Below are 20,807 nucleotides of genomic sequence, written 5' to 3'. Positions count from 1 at the left end.
AAAACCATCTGCGTATATGTAATTTTTTTAAAATCAGTCCTAAAATCAAAAAAGGTAGTATCTGAAAGTAAACTTCAGAACAGCAGTCTGTGTGTGGTATGCATCAAGAAAACACAGCAGGAGAATAACAACTCGTAAAAGTCAGAGCTTAGCAGCAAGCATCAAATCTGTCGGCACAAATTTAAAAAGGAATCGGTTACCTTCAGCGATTCAGCCTGTGTACTTTCCCTACACGCTTACTTTTTTCTAACTTTGACCCGAGCACCTTGCTAACTGAATCACATCAACACAGAGAACAGAAGCGCAGAGCACTTATGAGTTTGGAATTAGTTTAGCTCAAACTCATTTCATCAACTTTGAGGAGTCAGCTCCCTGAAGTGTACTTACTCTCACAGCGGCAACCTAAACTCTGACACAGAAATAGACCTGAAACAGATAGGTGCCCCTCCACTCCTCAACCACTCCACCTGTGATTCATCGCAGTCACATAATGATTTGTAGGCAGTGAATGAATCAGAAGATGAAAAGCAGGCACTATGCTGCTGAAGTTTGGCTGAACAAGAAGTTCAATGTCAACAGTTCAGAGAGTTCCGAGTGTATGCACACACACACACACACACACACACACACACACACACACACACACACACACACACACACACACACACACACACACACACACACACACACACACACACACACACACACACACACACACACACACACACACACACACACACACACACACACACACACACACACACACACACACACACACACACACACACACACACACACACACACACACACACACACACACACAAAATGTAAAAGGGACTGCAGAGGTTTGTTTTTTCAAATGTTGCACAAATACGGCATTGCTATTGAGCGTTTTGAGTCGAGATAACCCCAAATATTCATCATCATCAGTTTGTACACAGACAGACAGAACCCTCGCCAGGTCGCTTACCTATGGTGTAGCCTCTCTTCAGCTCCCCGCACCGGGGGCTACGGCGCTGGGAGTTGTTTGTGTTGTTTTCCTGCACGGCCAGGGCGGCTGTTGTCCTGGCAACAGTTGGTGAAGCCTTGTTGGGGGGCGAGGCTGGCACTAGGGTTGGGGAGAAACCTTGGGTGGCAATATCCACCGACTGTGACTTCTTCTTCAGTCTGCAGGGCGACAATAGAACCGTGGAAGCAGAACACGTTAATGTTGTGTCAGTGGAATTGAAAACCATTACATGTGCCATTGGGAATACACAGTGGTGGGAAATGTTGCATGACCTTTAACGTGCAAAGGCGGACCAATCAAAGCCCATTTGCATCCGAGGGTGTTGATGTTAATGTGCTGTGTTACAGAAATGTAATCGGCCAAGACAATTTTTGCAGCGGCCAGGAAGTTTGGAGAAAGAATCAATAGGCTAATCACACCCTTGTTAAGAGTGAATTCATTAGCATCGCTCAGCGCTCAGTGCTGAACCTCCTCTGCAGTAAACAGGGATAAAACAGGGGGGTGTTGGAGGTGGACAGCAGGAGTAGAGAGGTAAACTCCTGCTGGAGACAACTCTCTGAGAACAACCAGAATAAAACATTCTGGAGCAAAGGTAAAGCAGCTTGTACTGATGAAAATGTTGCAGAAAAGAGCTTTCATTTAATCTTAAAATGGACCACTATAACTCAGCTGTGTTAGCCACCTAGTCGCTATGACATCACCCATTGGTTTGTAGACTTATGTTAAAGCCTCGAGTTTGGCTTATTGGCCACCGCCAATTATGGAAATACTGCATTGACAAAGACTTAAAACTAGCCATTGTGATCATTACAATAATTTTCCCAGGTAATATGTCAAATCATAAGGGTCACTTTTCCATAGACTTCTATAGAAACAGATCCAATCAATTCTCTTTTTTTTTATCACTTGCAAACTTGTGCATGTTCAGGCAACTATCTAAATCAGAGATCTAAAGCAGCAACTGTATGTCACTTGATAAGATTACGCTTTCCAAATTATAACAATCTTTTGTGAGGCCATTAATCAGATTTCCCACATTTAGATCTAAAGCCAACATTAGTTAAATTGGTTCCCCTTTAAAAAGCATCTTAAAGGTATTATGAATTCATGAAATAAAACCCTGTCGACACTATTATATTAGTCTGGCTTTTGCCACTCGGGCTGTTAACATTCTGTATTTTTCTCTGTTTAAAGTTGTTTTCATTGTTTTCGCCAGACTTCCCCACTCCCACACTGGAGTCCAGCAGCAGCATTTCCTAATGAAACTATCAGCTACAGTCTAGAATGATCTTTAGTAGGAAAAAGGCTTTGGAAGTGCTTATGTAAAGTGTATCAAAGGCTGAGCTAGGTCAAATCAAATCTGCCTACGACAACTCCTCAAAGCCTATTAAAAGGTTGACCAGATCCTGGGTTTGCAGTTTATAAATGACTCTACTGGGCTAATCTGAACAGGTAATCCAAAAACACTCAGCAGCAGGTCTATCCACTTACACGTGTTCTCATGTATATAGACCATAACATGTACACCTCATGACAGAAAGTGAAAAAACAAGATCATACTTGACTGCTCCTGTGAAAACTTGGAGTAAAACAAAAGGGAGAAATGGCTCCAGGAACACTATCTATCTGCAAAAGTCCTGAAACAGCAATATGAGATTCCCTGCACTCCGCTCCCTCGCACACACTTTCAATCATTCCAGCAAAACTGCTGAAGCGAACACAATCTTTCTGGCCATTTCACCCAAGTGCCCCTCCCCTGACAGTCCAAAGCAACACACATGACATAGTGTCTAACTGGCTAATAAAAATGCATAATCTCCATGGAAATGCTGTCTGTCACTGTGTGTGTATTCTTCTTAAAATCGATCAAACCCAAACTGTCCGGTGGAAGAGCCAAACAGGGTAGACTGAGCTATGAATAAACACCAGACTGAAATAATGTTCTGCTTCACAGAAGTGTTCCCACAAGTGTATTCAGTCTTAAATAAACACACTCGCTGACCTTTTTCCTACAAATATATTCACCAAAGAAAAAAACAATACCTTGATGGAGTCCAGTCCAAAAAAGGTTCCGAGGGGCTCTAGTATGCTCATTTTCAGGATCATATTTGTATTTCCTTTCTTAATGTTCAAAAAGCTCTTTATGTTTCTCATACTGCCTGTACTGCAACACCTCTTTTCACCCTCTGTCTGAAACCAGAGCCTAGTCTGCTCTGATTGGTTAGCTGGCTAGGTCTGTTGTGATTAGTCAACAGCTTAAAGATGCCCCACTCCAAATCCTATCATGTACAAGTCACTAGAAAAGTCAGTGTTACATAGTGATGTCACTATCTTACGGAAGTAAACAAAAGAAGTCCAATGGAGGCATGTTGGAGAGAAATCCTTCTGGAGGGAATTCAAGCCTTTTTTATCTTTTAACTTTTGCTTACTGATTTGCATGTATTAAAAGTTTTCTCTAAGTGACAGAAAGGCAGACAAAGTTATCCAGATTGTGTTAATTTCAAGGAAACGATCTGTTTGTTTGGATGGAACATAATGAGGTTGGAGAATGACTGAGAACTGCTGTTAATAGCTACGAAGGACAAGAGAGGGACAGACAGAGACACAGAGACACAGAAAGTGAGAGAAAAGGGGGAGAGAGAAAGTGTGTGTCAAGCTGTGTGAAGTCTATCTCCACTCCCTTAGGAGTTGGAACTAATTACTGTCTCATCAGTAGAGCAGAAGCCCCTCTCCAAGCTCTGTTTCACTGAGCTACAAGGCCAAACGGCATCATAACAGAACGTGCATGTGTGTGTGTGTGTGTGTGTGTGTGTGTGTGTGTGTGTGTGTGTGTGTGTGTGTGTGTGTGTGTGTGTGTGTGAGACAGAACAAATTAAATGAAATGACAGAAGAAATTAAAATAATAAATGTGTAAAAGAGAAATGGAGAAGCAATTTCAATCTGCCCAAATGCTGCATCATTTACAAAATTGTGATTATAACTGTACAACAATATAACTATATACACATAAGAGGACATATTCTGTTCATTTGACTTCTGGATTTTAGCCTTAGCAGACCATTTACATGCACTAAAACACACAAACTGCAAACTATGGAAAAGAAGCATTACCTACTGTTTTTATTGACATCCACAGTGGATTCAGAATTGTAATCACTGGCTTAATAACAGTATCAGTTGACCACTGGTAACAAGTACAGTTCTCACTGGGGTAAACTGGCACCGCTACTGTAACCTGATGTTGGGTCTCAGTGGAGGATAGTTCTTGTTTATCCTCAAGGTTCTCAAACATTCCCCACTGTTGACTTTTTGTGCTATGAAGCTTATTTAAATGTTTTCTTGCTGCAGTATATTTACTCTCAAGTCAGCATTTTATTCCACTTACTGGCTGCAAACACTTCCAACTGCCTCGGGCTACTCTGGTAACAATGTCCTGGTCACGGATCACCTTTGTGGACCAATGAGGGACAGTGGTCACGTGTCAACTGCACGGCAAGAATTTGATAAATGCTGTAAACGAGGCAATTCTTGTTCCAATCATTTTGAATTTCACAGATTTCTGAGGCCCCATTAGGAAGTAGGGACACTGCTAACAGCTGACTGGTGGTAAATGTACTGCTTTCAGGAATGTGTAGGTTACTTTCAAAATGTATTCAGTCATAATCACTGTTTACCTGTCAATTTAATCAGTTACCTTTTTCTAAAGTAATTCAACCTCAGTACTGTACTTTCCGTTACTTTTGGATTACCTCAATTTCAAATGCAATGCCAATAAATTGCAAATGCTGGTTCAGTTTACAGTATGGATTAAGCAGACAGTATTTTTGTTCAACAAATCAGGTGTCCAATGTCGGCGTTAAGAAAAAGAATAATGAAAGTAGGTTCAATTAAAAGCAAAAGCAATTTCAGGCAGAGATCATTTATGATATCATCATCATTGAGTTAAATAATAATATTATCACATATCTATAGTAAGAGCATTTCAAGTATACTGTAATAAATGAAGAGGGAACAAAAACAACAACGTTGATTCAAACCTGTGTTTGTTGATTCAAACACATAGCTACACATTGTTAAAGTGCAATTTTAAAATTGTGCTAGCTAAATTACTCACAGTTGCACAGTCAATTTGAATTATTTTTTGGAGTGCGATAGGTAAGTGTGGTTAAACATTTCTAGGAATTGACTGTATGTAAAGAACTCGTCGCCTCCTGTATTAAGCTATAATTATGGAGGTGTAGAAAGTGCAGACTCTCAGTCTAGCTGATAATATCTGTGAGAACACCAAGCCACAAACGCATCCTTTTTAACTGTGGAACCCAGAAAAAGGCCCTGATGGGAAGTAGAAGCAAGATTAAAAGGCTTTTCCTGTCACACCAGGGAGGAACTGGGTCCTCGTGATGCTAGTGGTTAAACAGTTTTTTTCTGGGTAAATAAGCGTCATCTGGGGCCGTGATTGCACCACTCTGCATCTCCCCTGCAAGCTAAGATCTCATAATCACTAGAGAGCAATGAGAGGCGCGTGTCAACAAAGCCACCAGCTTTGACAGATCCTATCTATGAGCAAATGCTTACACGAAGATAAATAGAGGGAGTACAAAAAAAAGAAACAAGGCAAACAGACGCCGAGGCATTTTGTTTTCTACCCCGCTGTTGCGATTTGACCTGGGCCAGGAGGCGCTGGTGTATTTGCAGCCCTGCCAAACTTATCCGACTCTACTGGGAACCACGTGGTTTGGCAAAGGATGCATAAACAACGGCAAATTTGGGGCCAAGTCAAAACACGCTTATCGCTCTCTCTACTAAGAGGGATTAGACCTAGAAGAAAAAGGAGGCTACGTATGCTTCGCCTTCCATTTCCCCTCTTTGCTTCCCTTCCTATTGCTTGCCTTGCAGCTGCAACATAACCATTTATTTTTCAGGGAATGGTGTTTACATATAGCAACAGATAGGATGCAGTGCTATATAAAGACTTATAGGGGAAAGCTGAGTTGACGTCATCCTCTGTTACAGAGCTGCCAGCACAATGACCCGTCTGACAGTAATGATGCCTTCCAGTCCCGATACTCTCAATGCAGCTTACGTAATGTTTGAAAGAAAAAAGAGAAGGAAAACCTTATCACATTCTTTTTTTTACAAAGGAGCCCAATTTAGTGGGAACATGCTGGGGTTAGAGAAATGTTCCCTTCAGGTAAAGAAACATAATCAGTGACTAATAATGTTCAAGGATCTCCTATCTTTATCAAGCTGTTGCGAGCTATTTGAGGTATGCTAATGATGTTCTCCTTCTAAATTGCATATATCATTGCCTCCGCCAATGTTTTGTTTTCGGCATGGAGGATTACAGAGAAATTACTGGCTGATTTAAATGAAACTGGGTGGAAGGATAGGAAAACATTTCATTTCTGAAGCGGATCTGAATCACACAGCGTATTATCTTCCACTTTTTTTTTTTACATTGAGAGGAAGGGCCTTTGTGCTGCATTCATGTTGCATAACAGTAATCACTAAAATTGTTCCCATTTGGAGGAAATTCAGGTGTCGGAAGAAGTAATCAGAAACAGCTTTCAACTTGTTGTGTAAAAGCTCTGAACAATTTAACACAACACCTCTACTTTGTAGCACCACTGTTGTTTATACATTATGACTTAAAGCCCTGAGGAGCACGTGAATGCACCATTGGTCTTGGCGGAGGTTTGCTATCTCTGAGTGCCAGAAACAGACAAATGTGCATCTTAGTTGCACACATCAGGTGAATAGGATTCAAATAAGATTAGATGAAATTAAAGGTCTTGTTCGTAGTGACAAACATATAGTTCCTCTAAGCTCTTTAGGGCAATTTAGTGTCTTTTAGCTCATTGTTTTGAATCATCCTGTCTGCAGTAAAGATCCATTACGTTATACAGCTCTCTACAACGTGTGGTTTTTTAATACAAACACAAATGCTGGTACGATCCCAAGGTAAGACAATAAGTGTTGCTTTTTTTTTTAAAGTTTAGTGTCTTTTAGCCTATTGTTTTGAACTCAACTTGTCCGCAGTACGAATGGGTTTGGTTCAATTATTTTATTTAAATACAACTGCTGGAACGATACCCAACGTAAGATGAAAAGTGGTGTTCTAAGTGACAACTTACAGAGCAATATCACCAAACTCTGGCGTAGCCTTTAGCTCTAAAAAGGACTGTTTAGTGTCTTTCAGCTCATTGTTTTGAATCATCCTCTCTACAGAACAGCTTGTAATAGTTTAATTTTCAGAATAAATACAAATGCTAGTACAATACTTAAAAGGCAAGATGAAAAGTGTTGCTTGAATTGTCAAACTTGTAGTAAAATATCATCAAACTGCACGGCGCGACTCCATAGGGCAGATTAGTGTCTTTCAGTACGTTGTTTTGAATCATCCTGAATATACATACAGGTGATGCTACAACATCCAAAGTCTGATACCAATATGATTCTGTCTTTAAAACCTTACTATGAGCATTATTCAAAAAAAGTTAAATATCTAAACCCGCCAGCAGTCATACCAATCTAGACATTTTAAATGTTGGTTTGTAATGTGGAAAGCAATCAATAAATAATGATAAGTCTAAATCATCAAAGACTTAAGTCATGACAACAAAAGCTAATTGAAGTTTAATACCCAGCCCTGACACCTAGTCAATGATTTTACAAACCTTGTTAATAAGTTGTGAATTAGAAAATCTAATAAGGCATCCTTAACACGGATCAGCACTCATTAGGTTCACATACAACAACATGAGGAGTTATAATCCCACGGGAGTTATCTCCAGAGGATCATCAGTTGTCAACATTCTCTCTCCGTCTTCACACCATCCATCAGACTTGTATCAAATTACTATTTGAAATGGATTGCAGGGATTTCAGTTCCTGCGGTCTCCCAGGCTGGCAATCATAACAAAACAATTGGACAACTGTTGACTAGCTTAAGCTTAATAGGAATGAGTCAGTGGCCTGTGAGGCTGTCAGACTGAAGCTGAGACACACAGTGAGGAAGAGAGGGCAACAACAACCTGTGGCCATGCATGTTAATGAGGCCTTCTGTAGCATCCGGAAGCCTAATGACATACGGCTGGACCTCGCCGCTCTCAGCTGTGCTGTCGGAAACCTCCGCATAATGATGTATGGAGCCTTACTCCGCATTATGCTCATCTGCCCTTGCTAAATGCCAGCGCACCAATTCGGTGTCAAAGGGTTATGTGGCACTTCTGACCAATGAAGCTTTAAACCTCGAGATCAAAGTGGGGAGAGAAGCAGCTAAAGGACAGCCACCAAGCACATTAAAAAGTCAAATGAAGCGAAAAGTCATAACCTGCATTCTATTATTACCTTCACTGCATAGGTTATAATTACGCCTCTGATTATTGGCCCGTCGGTCTGTAAGCAGGATCACAGAAAAACACTACAGGTCTGATTTTCAAGGGACTTGTCGGAAGGGTGTAGCATGGGCTAAGGAGCAACCCATTACATTGAATTTGATAGTCACAGGGCGGATAGTGTTTATGTTTTACTTTCTCTAACATTACAAAAAAGGACAAATGAACAGCTGTCATGCTGTGTTCAGGTTTGGAAAAATGTGTTTCCACAGTAGGTAAATCCAGTTTAAACCAACTTAAGTCCAAACAACAACTCAGAAAAAGATGTAGGGGCTTTGCTGCTCTGAGCAATAAGATATACAACACATTAATTGTAGCATTTATGTTGTTTCCACGTTACAACCTATGAACACACAAATGTCCGAAAAACCACCTCCTAACATGGGAAATGTGACTATTTTGCATTCTGTAAAAGCCATTTTAGTTCATTCAACTAAACAGGATTGGTATGACTTTGCAGATTTTACTGTAAAAACAACCAAAGATGTGTCATTAAAAAATGAAATGCACTGTATGAAAGGCTCTGTTATGTGTCAGTCCTTGAGCCGGAGTTGAACAATGCAATCAAAAAGTGAAATGATAAGCTCTGTTGTCTCGCTGAATGGGTGTCCATATGCACTGGCCCCTCAGCTGCATCTCTACTTTGATTTTATTTTTCCATTCCTAACATCTTCTGTACAGCTATTGCCTGTGGTGTATTCTTTGAGACCCCCAACACTCTCTTTGACTTTATTACATGCGCCTTATGTCTATTTTTTGTTTGTTTGCCACAGGTGAAGCCAGACGGAGGCCAGCTCCTGCAGCTTGGGTGGATTACAGAATCTCAAAGAGGAGAAGCTTGGTGTTTGTGCGTGTGTTATTTCAGTGTAATAACAAATTGGAGTCTGCTAATAATACAAGATGGAGCCAACTCTAAATGACCTGACGGCTGATAATGGTGTATCAGTGTTGGATATTCTATAATTTCCTTTGATGTATAGCAACAATACTATTTAGTTAACAGTTTCAAACATCCAGAAATGTCGGTACAGAGTACATTTACTCAAATAATATAGTATAATTCAAGACAGTATCAGAGATTACAAAAAATACCCAAAGACAACATCTGTTGACATTTAAGTGACAAATCCAACTAATTATGACTGGTCCATTTATTTATGTCCTTTCCAACACAATGTGGAACTTTAACTTGGCGGACGTTTGATGGTTTCATATTAAAAAGTCCTTGTTGGTGGATTTTAATCATTAACCTTGTTACTGCAATTAAGTGATATAAAGAAAATCATTCCTATGGGGCTTCTGTTTTTGCATAAGGAGCACTTTTTAAGTAATTTCATATCAAAGTAAATTGGGAAAACAGGATTTAGAAATGAATCTTTAGAAATGTTTTCTTCTTTGATACTCTACTGCACTCCCAAAATGGATAATAAGTTAGAACAAGCTTTACTTAGAACTGCTTCAATAGTTAAATGCTAATTATGCAACCATTGCAGGAGGTATTACAGAATATGTTACCTTTTATTACATTTAGCTGGTAAATCTTCTGCTCTTTTTCTACTTTTACTTGATTTTGAATACACCATTATTATCATATCTCAGGTATTACTTGCACGATTGTGTCAATTGCACTCAATTACCTCAATTTCTTTTTATGCCATATGTATATTGCCTCCTGTTGGACTATGTTACTGTTGTGCATAGGGCAATAAAGCCTTTGAATTTTGAGTATTGAATCCAAGCTTGCAATGAAGAATTCTGGTACTTATACTTAACAACACCTGAACATGTGTTTCAATTTAAAATTGGCCGGCGAGTTTGAATAAAAACACCAGACACCTGTTCAACCACTTATAATACACCCTTATCTGCTCACACACAGCACACACATTAAAACAACACCAGACACATACCGCCTCACCAACCAACCGGCCCCCGAGCTACATCTAATGATTTCTCCATCACTTTGCGGCATCTGCCAACAATGTCAGGCAGCTCCATTTTGATCAAAACCCGGTGCGTAAATCAACAGTTCTGCTCGTAAGCACACAGCTGGGAGAGAGGCGGCAATTCATTTTTTGAAAAACGTATCAATATTACACAGCCTTTCACTCCACTAACAGAGGAATTATCCCGGCTGACAGAAGGCGGGGAAGGAACAGAGGAAAAGGACTGCTTTGTTAAGTGTCTGGCTCTGACTCGGGGGCATGGTTTTCTCCATCACTTTCTGGCTCTCTGTGTATCACTCAAGCAGCAAAGACAGACACGTACGGACAACAAAAAAAAAGCTTGCTCTCTGTGTCCCAATCGTGGTGACACACACACCCTGTCACACTCCGCAGCTCAATCATACACAGCCTTTGATTCACTGAGTATCCACGTGGCCTTGGGACTGTTACTGCGGCCTTCTCCCACCTCCTCCTCCTCCTCCTAGTTGCTAGCCACAGTCCTGCTCCCACGCTCTCATTTGCCGAGCGGCAGCGACAGGCAGGGATGCGATTGGTCAGCACAAGTATTGGATGCAGCGTCATGCCACTGTGGCTTGTGGTGGTGTAGGAATTAGAGATGTGTATTGGCAGTCTTCAGCAGCTCGGGGAGCATCGTGTTAGATCAACTCGGGTGGAGAGAAAAGGAGGGGCAGGCGAGACGGCCCAAATGAAAAGGAGAGTTTTAATTATCACAGTTATTGGCTTCCCACGTTGTCTTTAATTTGTCTGGAAGAATAACACGCAGAGATATCGCTGAGCAACAAACTTCATTTTGGGAAAATGTAATTTCTCCGCACTCCCACTGCTTCATTTAATACAAAACCTGAGAATACAATCTGGTATTTGTCTGTATAGAATTTAATATAACTTATTCAGTTGTAGTGAAATATCCTGTTCTCATATTTCACATCATGTTATTATAACTTTAAAGGATAGTTAGTAATATGAGGACACTTTTGGATACAATGACAGGGTGTCTTTATTTTAAAATGCTGTTAAAAACATTTCCTTACAATTAGTTTGAAGTCTACTGGAAAGAATGCATTTTGATACTCGATAAAGAGATATAAAGGAACCACTCTCACACTGTTAAGTAAGTTAACTGAGCTCTAAAAGGTGTTACTGATATTCAGAGAAATGTATTTGAATGACCATTCAAGCCAAATTAAATATTTATTACATTTGGAAATTCAAAAGTTTGTTCCTTTTTAGACAGTTGTGTGTACAACAATGGAGAGACACTGGCTTACAAATGTATTTCTATTTGTTATTTCTAATTGGAGGTGTACCAATAGAACACTGCGTCCTTCACCTGTTATTAGTACAACATTGGGAAGTTGTAAGGAATTAGGCTTTACTGTTTTTGATCTGCCTGAAACACCTCCATTCGACTCCTTTGTTTACTTCTGTGACATAGTGACATCATTATGCAACACTCGCGCTTCTATTGGCTAGCGCTCCAACACATTGTACGTGATTTGCTAAGGGTGGGGACTTCTCCAGGTGGTTGACCAATCACAACAGAGCTAACCAATCGGAGCAGACTGGGCTCTGGTTTCAGACAGAGGGTGAAAAGAGGTGCTGCAGCTCAGGCAGTATGAGAAAAATAAAGAGCTTTTGGAACTTTAAAGCATGGAGACATGTCCCAGGAGAGACACACAATATGAACCTGAAAATGAGCAGAATATGTCTTTAACCATTACTAAAAGGAGTAAAAGCTCAGGCAATTTTCATCTTACTTTAACAAAAACTTGGATAGAAGACTCGGACTCAGAACCTTGTTTTCTTGGTTTATATTCTTGCTTTATATGTTGTTCCTAATTGGTCTTTTTAGTATTGTTTACAGTTTTGAGAGCAGTGTGGGTAGAGGGTTCAGGGATGTATGTCCTATTTTAGAAAACAAAAAGTAAAAATCAATAAGTAAAAAGTTCTTTGCATTTGTCAGAGAAAGAGATAAACAAGACTTAGACCGATATGAAATCCCATCTGAACCGGAGCAGAGGTGGGTGTGAAACCTTGCTCATTTGCTGAATCTGAACTTTGATTGGCTCTCATCTATAATTACCTCAAAAAACCTGTGCCAGAACTCATCAACTCATTTGCTCTTTCCTTAAAGAAGCAGAACGTGGTCTCGTTGTCTCTGTATGAGACATTATACACATTAAAGGCACTACATGGCATTACTGGCACAGTAGCTTTGGACTGGATAAGCTTTTGTTTTATTTTGGAGAGCACACAGACGCCCACTCCTCCTGATCTGGCCTCATAAGCTGCTGAAAATGATCTCAACTTTTACTCAGTGTTCCGCTGAACTGAGTTACAGTACTTAGAGAAAGGAAAAAGTATATTTTTCACCTTTATTAATTTATTTTCAAATCATCTGACTTTATAACTTAACATATTATCTAAATGTACTTGGCATAAGTATCGACTGCACTTAAACAAGTCTGTCTAAACTGCACATGTTTTAAATTATTTTTTAACTGGTACCTCATTTACAAAAACAGTAAAAAGGGTTAGAAAAAAGGTGATTAATGTGAGTATTTAACCATACTATTGTAGAATAGAACATTCGCCATAGTCACACTCTTAATATTGTATGATAATGTTAAGGTCTAATATCAATCAACAGCTCCCAATCCAAAATAATGTACTTTATTTCAGTTTAGTTTAGCAGTGACTTTAAAGTGAAGTCAAGTTTTTTCCGGTCTTGAAAAACAAACCTTGATTCTAAAAACGAGAGCCTGTTTGATAGCTGTTGATATGCACAATATAAAAGAAGATCAAATCAATTTAAACATGTAGTATAATCCACAACAAATGAATACATTCACTCCAAAGATTCACAGCAAAGCGCTTGAAAAATGAATAAAGCTTTGAATATGTTGCTAAACTTTGCACAGACAAAAGACACATCCCCCTGCCTCTCTGATACATCTGTGTGATACCGAAAGCACTGAAAAGCTGGAGGCTTCCACATCTGTCACCGCTGGAATCTCTGGCACCAGCTGATCCTGGTCATACACTCCCTGGATGTTGTAAAGGAGACCCATTTGTAACTCTGGATTATGGGATGGGCCTGTTTTCGCTGTGTTTGCAGTCACCTGGAGTGCCCTTCCTCTGTCTTACTGTACTGAATGAACTCCTCTTTTTCCCACGTCCTTCCTTCATCAGTCTTTAGCCTCCCCCCCCCCCCCCCCCCTTTACTATTGTCAGTTGGAAGGCTCATTTGCTCAAGCTGGTCAACCTGATGCCCTTCTGCAGCCGGCAGCATTGACAGCACTTGGCACATTGCGCGGCTCACTGACATTCACTGAGCACACATTAGCTTACTCAAGTGTGATACAATTAAACTGGTGTAAAAGCTGCAACGCAGAGGGGAAATGGGAGTTGTCTTCTTTAATAAATATAACATGGTAATCTGCAAGAGCACAAACCCAGCTGCACAGTTACTTTAAGGGGAACTGATTCCCACTTAAAAACATCAGTATTAATTTGTTTTCAATAAGAAAAGATGCAGGGAGTGTCAGAGGGCAGATACCTAAGAACAAGTCACCGGTGTTTGTTTGTTATATAAAAGAAAGTATAGCTCCTAAATGGAAAGTGACAGTTGAGATGGACATGGCGAATGAAGACGGAGCCTCCAGCAGGTCTCTGGGTAGCTGTCAATCACATCAAACGGACTCACACCAAATCCGTACTGACAAACAGAAGCCCACTCCTCTGCCTTAAAAACTAAGAGCATGTGGTGCTTTCGAGTAAAATTAAATACGTTTTTTTATTATTAAAAACCTACAATCTTTGTGTTTTTATTAAAGGATCAATCTCCTTCAGGCTCTGTGGCCTTCTCTTCATTATTCAAATGAGCAAAGTGAAGTTTATCTGCTGACCTATGTGAATTCATTTTATAATTTAGTATGTAATTATAATTAAAAAGGCATACTTTTAAAAGCATTATGTCTTGTTTTATTTAACATAAAGCTGCAATAATCAGCTTTGTATGCCTAAAGTGAAAGGTGGAGATAAATGCTTCAAATCTTGTAGCACAGTAGCTCCCTGTCAGATCTTATTCAAGGTCTCATTTCGTCAGACAGTGTCAACATATGGCCAAAAGCTGATGACCGATGGAAACCCCAGCCTTGTGAATGTCATTGAAATCCATGAAAAAACTTCAACCACACTTTAATTCACACTGAAGGAAAGCGTGTTTTAATGCTAAATGCATTAAATAAAATAATAATTAAACCAGGAACACTGCCTATAACCGAACCTGATATTTGGTAGGTTTGAAACTCTCGCGTGAGCTGGCGAAACGTTTACGTTTTTTTTATTACCTTTACGGGTTCTGTAAAATTCCCTAATATAAGCAAGTAAGTTTCTCAGAGTGGACAAACAATATAGATTTGGTATGTTCTCTTTATAAAACTACATTTTTGTCATCTTTTTTCTTCATCATAACAGGTTAATATTGTAACAGTCAGTGTTTAATAATGTCAGAGTTGTTGTTGTTGTCTTGTATTTATCATGGTAAGAAATATTGTTTGACAAATTAAGTTAATGCAGATATTAGTGCTGTTTCTGTTCCAAATTGAGCTTGATATTGCACATTGATTTAACCCAGGGAAAGCAAATCCTGCCACTCACCAACTGTAGATACTGAGTATACCCACAACCATCAAATAAAAACCTCACTAAGGTCCTGGGAACAAACAGGAAGTCTGCTTTGAATGTGGGCGGGATCAATGAAACGGTAAATCTGACTGGAAATTTCTCAAAGCCAATCAATGCATACTGAAGGTGGAACCTGCTGTAGCTCTGATGGATGGAGCTCCTGTACGCCCTCTTGTTCTAATCTCCACAACAACAAGCCTCATCATTACCGCTGTGTTAGGTGAACAGGCTGTAACATGGCTGAAAAGACAAAATAATGACTCCATAAAACCTAAAGATGTAAATGGCCTGAATTTATACGGCGGCTTTATCCCGAGAGTGGTGTAAAGAGCTTTACAATGTCACACACACACACACACACACACACACACACACACACACACACACACACACACACACACACACACACACACACACACACACACACACACACACACACACACACACACACACACACACACACACACACACACACACACACACACACACACACACACACACACACACACACACACACACACACACACACACACACACACACACACATTAAATCAGAGCAAATGTTACATACGAGACACTCAAAACTAGTGTCACCAGACATGTGTAACCATTACGTTAATGCATTTTGCATTTGTGTTAGTAAGTATAGGTTGTCAAATGTACACCATGGAGCGGTCTACGTTAGAAATGTTTAATAGAAAATCAAGCACAATTACAGTCAATTTGTATGCAACTCCTATACTTTAGTTCCAAAAAAGAAAGCTATATATTATTAAAAGGATCCTTCACCTTCTGGAACATCATACTCAAGGTCTTTTGAAGGACTTTCCAAGGACAATATCCTCAAAGACAAGGACCAAACAAGTCAGTCTGAGACAGATCAAAATGACTTTTTAGAATGAGACAGACTATTAATAAGAGATAGACGCGTAGATGTTTGAATACTTTCCATTGTGCTATGTTACAGTGATGGCAGACGTGGCCTTTTCTAGTAAAGCACTATAGACAATAGAGGCTGTGATGTATCAACGATGCAACTGTGGAATCTTAAACTTGCAATACTGTCTTAAGTTTGTGTGCCTTAGCCATCCAATTGATTTGCTTTGATAAAAATGTCTTCATTTCATCCTTTTTGACGTTTTTGTGAAATTGTCATCATTAACAGGGTTTTGTCTTAATTGGGTAACAGGGGCACTGCACCCTCTTACTTTCGCCATAGGCCCTCTTACCATAATCTCAATTTTCCCTGTTAAAGTGATGCCAGAAACCAATATTTCTCTGTTTCTATGGGAAAAGTTTTTCATCAAAACGGTATAATTACTCCAAAATATGAAAATCGTGTCAAATAGAGCATCAGATGGCATAGACAGATTTGTTTTGCAAGTCAAATTACAGACTTGATTTGATTATTAAAGTACTATCGTATAGTATTTTTTTTTACAGTGCTCAGATGTTGCATTGTTTACATTTACCATCTTGTATACGGGCGTCATGTTCTCGCGAGAATTGATAACACACTCCAAGATCAGCGCCCTCGTACTACATTTTCTAGAAAAACCCCTTTGGCCAAAAACGTGTTTTGAGAGGTCAGTCACAATATTGTGTTACCTTATTCTAATAAAATAAAGATGTGAAACATTTAAAGTTTTTAAAAGACGAATCCATTTTCAGGCTTTTATCTTGGAGAACGAGGTCCATTTCAGAACGCTACGCATCTAACCCTAACCCCGTTAACACAGAGCGAATGTTTGGGGCTTTTCATTTTGAATAACAAGCCTTGCTCCGAATGTCTCTTAAAAAATAAGTTTAAATCTGTGGCTTTAATTTTTGAAACAAAGTTAATGTGTAAGTTCAGTAAGTTGGCAGTTAGTGGCCTCTACAAGCCTCACCGTGAGTCCCGACAAAAAACAATGTTGCTTTCTGATGCTTTTATTTTGAAAAACAAGTTCTGTCTGAAGTGTCCTGTAAACATTTTGACCCAGAAACCTTTTGTTGGGTGGTAGTGACCTTAACCTTTATCCACTTTAGTCCAAAGGGATGTTGGTTAGATAAATGCTTACTTGTTGTAACTTAATAACATTTTTAAAAGTGACGGCTGTCGTGCATGATCTGAAGGAAATTGGCGACTCATTAAGTAGCATAGTCACGCCTGTGTAAAAGATACTCCAGGTCATCACGACGTACAGTATGTTGACAGGGCAGAGAGAGAGTGATCCCTCCCAGCGGGAAGCACTTAGTGAAGCCTGTCTCCCTGCAGCAGCAGCCAGTTAGCGGCACGCAGACGGCTACACTTGATATTCCAGACATAGCTCGGCGCAAAAGGGACATCTGTTAGATTCCTGCAGCTCGGCTTCCTCAAACCCACCTCTCTCACAATAAGGTCTACTCTCAGCTTCCACATTAATTAGCAACACAAACTGATTGAATTTGTTTTAAGATGATATTTTGGTGCACTCTTCCTCTACTATTCTGAGATCAAGGGAAAGATGAATTGAGATTGCACAACTCCAGTTTTTAAGCTGTTTTTAAGATCAGAATTATTTTTAAAGGCTGGGCAAAGTTAACAGAAATATAGAACCATTACACGTATGCAATCACATTATATGCCACCATCTAGTCTGCTCAACTCTCCTCCAATCTGCATATTACCAGTTTTTAGACTGGTCATAAACACATGTGTAGACTCCAAAACAAAAGCAGCATGTCAAGATTCAGATGGATGATTCTATCTGCCTGGAGTGGCCCAAGGCCTACTTCAATGATTCCTAAGATTAAATAGGACAGTCAAATCTCAAAATATGTATACATGTTTGAATATATTAAAATCAGGGCTGTCAACAGTAACTCTTGTGATTAAGTTGGAAAGAAATGTACACAACAGTATCACATTACCAAGTTTCACCCAAAGTTGCTCAGGTAATACCAACGCGGTTGTTTACCATAAATCTCATGGCGGTGAAAATGCAAAAAAGCGGACAAATTGGCACAAGCCGCTTGTTTTGAGCCGACTGGAAACCATTGGACAAAAGAACTATCTCTGCCTCAGTGTAACAGCAAACTTAATCCATGAAAAATAGTTCTTGGACAATTCATTCTTTAGCTCTGGTAAAGAAGGAGGAAAGGCATTTTGCTCAACCACATGCTAGTCAGTTTCTTGGAAGTTGCAGAGCAGTGTGAGATGGTGGACAGAGCCACCACTGTAGGAACAGATCTCGCAGTATGATAGCAGCCCAGATAATAACCCTCTGTAGAGCACATCACACAGAGGGTGAACACTGCGGCTCTAAGTGATACAGGATTTTTCCATGATTTAGCTAAGTGTCCGAAAATGGTCGAACTTCATGCCAAGAATTCAGAAATCATCAAAACTACGCTGAGATGTTATAATACAGTAAGGAAACCTCAGATATCTCTTACTGCTTTCTCTTGCATTTCTTTATTACAACACCACATGTGTGTTTACTTTATCTCTTCTAAAATATAAGTAAATACTAGAATTCGGAAGTAGTGATTATTATTAGTCTGATTAACAGGAATCCTTTTTTTTTACTGATTGACAGCCATAGTACAAAATAATAGATAGGAATTAGTTTGAACTTACTACACAACCCTCATCCTGAGTTTTAAACCTGTATGAAAACCATGTTATGCAGATACAGGAGGATTAGAGGATAGAAAAGTGCCTGATCCACAGATCGGGCCAACTCCTAGTTGTGGAGTGATTCTATGAATCTTGGAGTCTGTTCCTGAGGCTGCAGGCAACGGTTCACCAGGTTCTTCAGGAGGTCCAGAGTAGATGCTGCCGACAGCTTCAGTACCAAACCCTCTAATCTACTCCCCTGCTTCGGAGAACAGATTCAAATTGCTCCTCCCGTGCCGGTTGCAATGCTGTCTTTCTCTCTGCGCTGGAGACGCTCGGCTCAATAAAAGGTTTTGAATTGAACGATGAACTCCACTGAAGATGTCAGGCCATCAAAAGCAAAATTGTCACCGTGGTGGATAGGGTTCTTGAGAAGAGAGATCAACCATTCAAATACTGGCATTACGATTTCCAAAGGCTTGTGATTGCTGAAAATGACAGAGGTTGGTAGAGAGAGGCCCTTTCCTTTCTGCCATTCACTCTTTTCTTTACTGCTCTGCACATCACCTATAATCACACAGCAAAGCATGAAAAATGTTCAAGCTCAGGATTATAAACCTGTTTACAATTTTAGCAAACCATGGCAGTCTTTACTAATACTAGACCATTCTGTAGGATGACGGGTAAACGCAGGAGCATTCAACAAAAAGAAAAAAATGCTGAAAACTGAAAAAAAGAGCTGCGTTTTAAACACATCGCAAATTTGTGTTCATCACACACACCTCACTGCCTAGCAACCAATTCCTCCTCTCCAGGTGCGTTAAGTACAAGGCCAGTCATGCTGGGTTTTCCAGAGGCTGCTTCAACTCCTTAGCCAGCAGGTAGCAGTGAAACCATCAGGCCACACACACTCCAACAGAGGCCTTTTTTAAACACTTAATATGGATGAATAGCCGTTATTATCCCAACTAACACCATGCATCAATACACTAGCAATAGCTGCTGAGTATTTTTGGTTTAGTAGAAGCTCTTTATTTTTCTCATACTGCCTGTGCTGCTCTTTTCACCCTCTGTCTGAAACCAGAGCTGAGTCTGCTCTGATTGGTTAACCGCTTGGAGATCTTTAGCCTACAATGTGTTTGAGTGCTAGCCAATCGAAGCACGATTGTTACACAGTTATGTCAATATGTCATTGAAGTTAACAAATAAAGAGTCCACTCGAGGTTTTTCCGGAGTAACGCATATTTAAAAAGGTTAAAATAACGTTTATTGATCCCTGGGGGAAATAGACCTGGTAGAACAAGAAGTAAAAAAACAGCCTGTCCTTTTACCAGCCATAGTGTTAGAGAAATGAATACAAGGTTAAGCTATTATGCATAATGAGTAATATAACTTTTAGTACCTTGAGCTTATTTTAAAGTATTTTAATTTGTAATACTATTAAACAAAACTCTAAATGCAGGACTATTTCTGCTGTGGTATTTATTATACCATTATGTTGATGCATTTGTGCTTGCATACACAGGGACTGTATGTGATCTTGTTTACCTGCGTTGTGAGACCCTCGTTGTGGATTTTATGCCAATATTTGTTTTTCTGCATGTTGCTTCTTAACAACTCCTGTCACATCTCTTATTGTTTGCATTACCTAGATTTCATGCCGTCTTATGTACAGTATGTGCAAATAAATAAAATATTTTGCATCAAACTCAACGTACTACAGTAAAGTCTCAAATCAAAGAGAGGGATGAATTCATTTTTCTATTTCTCTCCATGGCTTCTCAAAGTTGTTGTTGCTCTACAGGTGTTCATAGTATTGTGTCCACCTGCTGCAGGATTTTTGGTCCGGGTGAGGATTACTGTGCGGATTAGGTTTATGCTGGAGAAGGGGTTAAGGTTAAGCATGTTGTGGTGAAGGTCAGTGTAACAGGTATAAGAGGGAGGTTAAGAGTGTGTTTACATTGTGTGTTCTGTATCAAACTGCAGTCAAAAAAAAAAAAGCTAAATGAAGTCGACTCCTTCTTCCTCACTGGCTCCTGCTGGCCGCTGGATGCAGTGTGTTAGCGTGAAAGGCTGCACAACATTACAGCATACCCCCCCCATTATAAAGCCCACAGTACGCCTCTAGCCTGTCTTTGTTTTGTCCTTGTCGTGTTGACTCTCCC

General features: G+C 39.8%; 1 protein-coding gene across 4 annotated transcripts in view; it reads right to left on the bottom strand.

Annotated features, from left to right (window-relative positions):
* The window catches only part of oxr1a (oxidation resistance 1a), a 163,748-nt gene that overhangs the window by 88,965 nt on the left and 53,976 nt on the right, over positions 1-20,807 (bottom strand). For all 4 annotated transcript variants that reach the window (XM_063879537.1, XM_063879539.1, XM_063879536.1 and 1 more), the window contains one exon: positions 971-1,167. In XM_063879537.1, the coding sequence (XP_063735607.1) occupies positions 971-1,167 (197 nt within the window). The remainder of the gene's footprint in view (positions 1-970; positions 1,168-20,807) is intronic.

Source organism: Eleginops maclovinus, chromosome 3 (genome assembly GCF_036324505.1).
Source record: "Eleginops maclovinus isolate JMC-PN-2008 ecotype Puerto Natales chromosome 3, JC_Emac_rtc_rv5, whole genome shotgun sequence".
NCBI lineage: Eukaryota > Metazoa > Chordata > Actinopteri > Perciformes > Eleginopidae > Eleginops > Eleginops maclovinus.
Note: the sequence above shows the minus strand (reverse complement) of the source record. Positions and strands in the feature narration are given on the sequence as shown.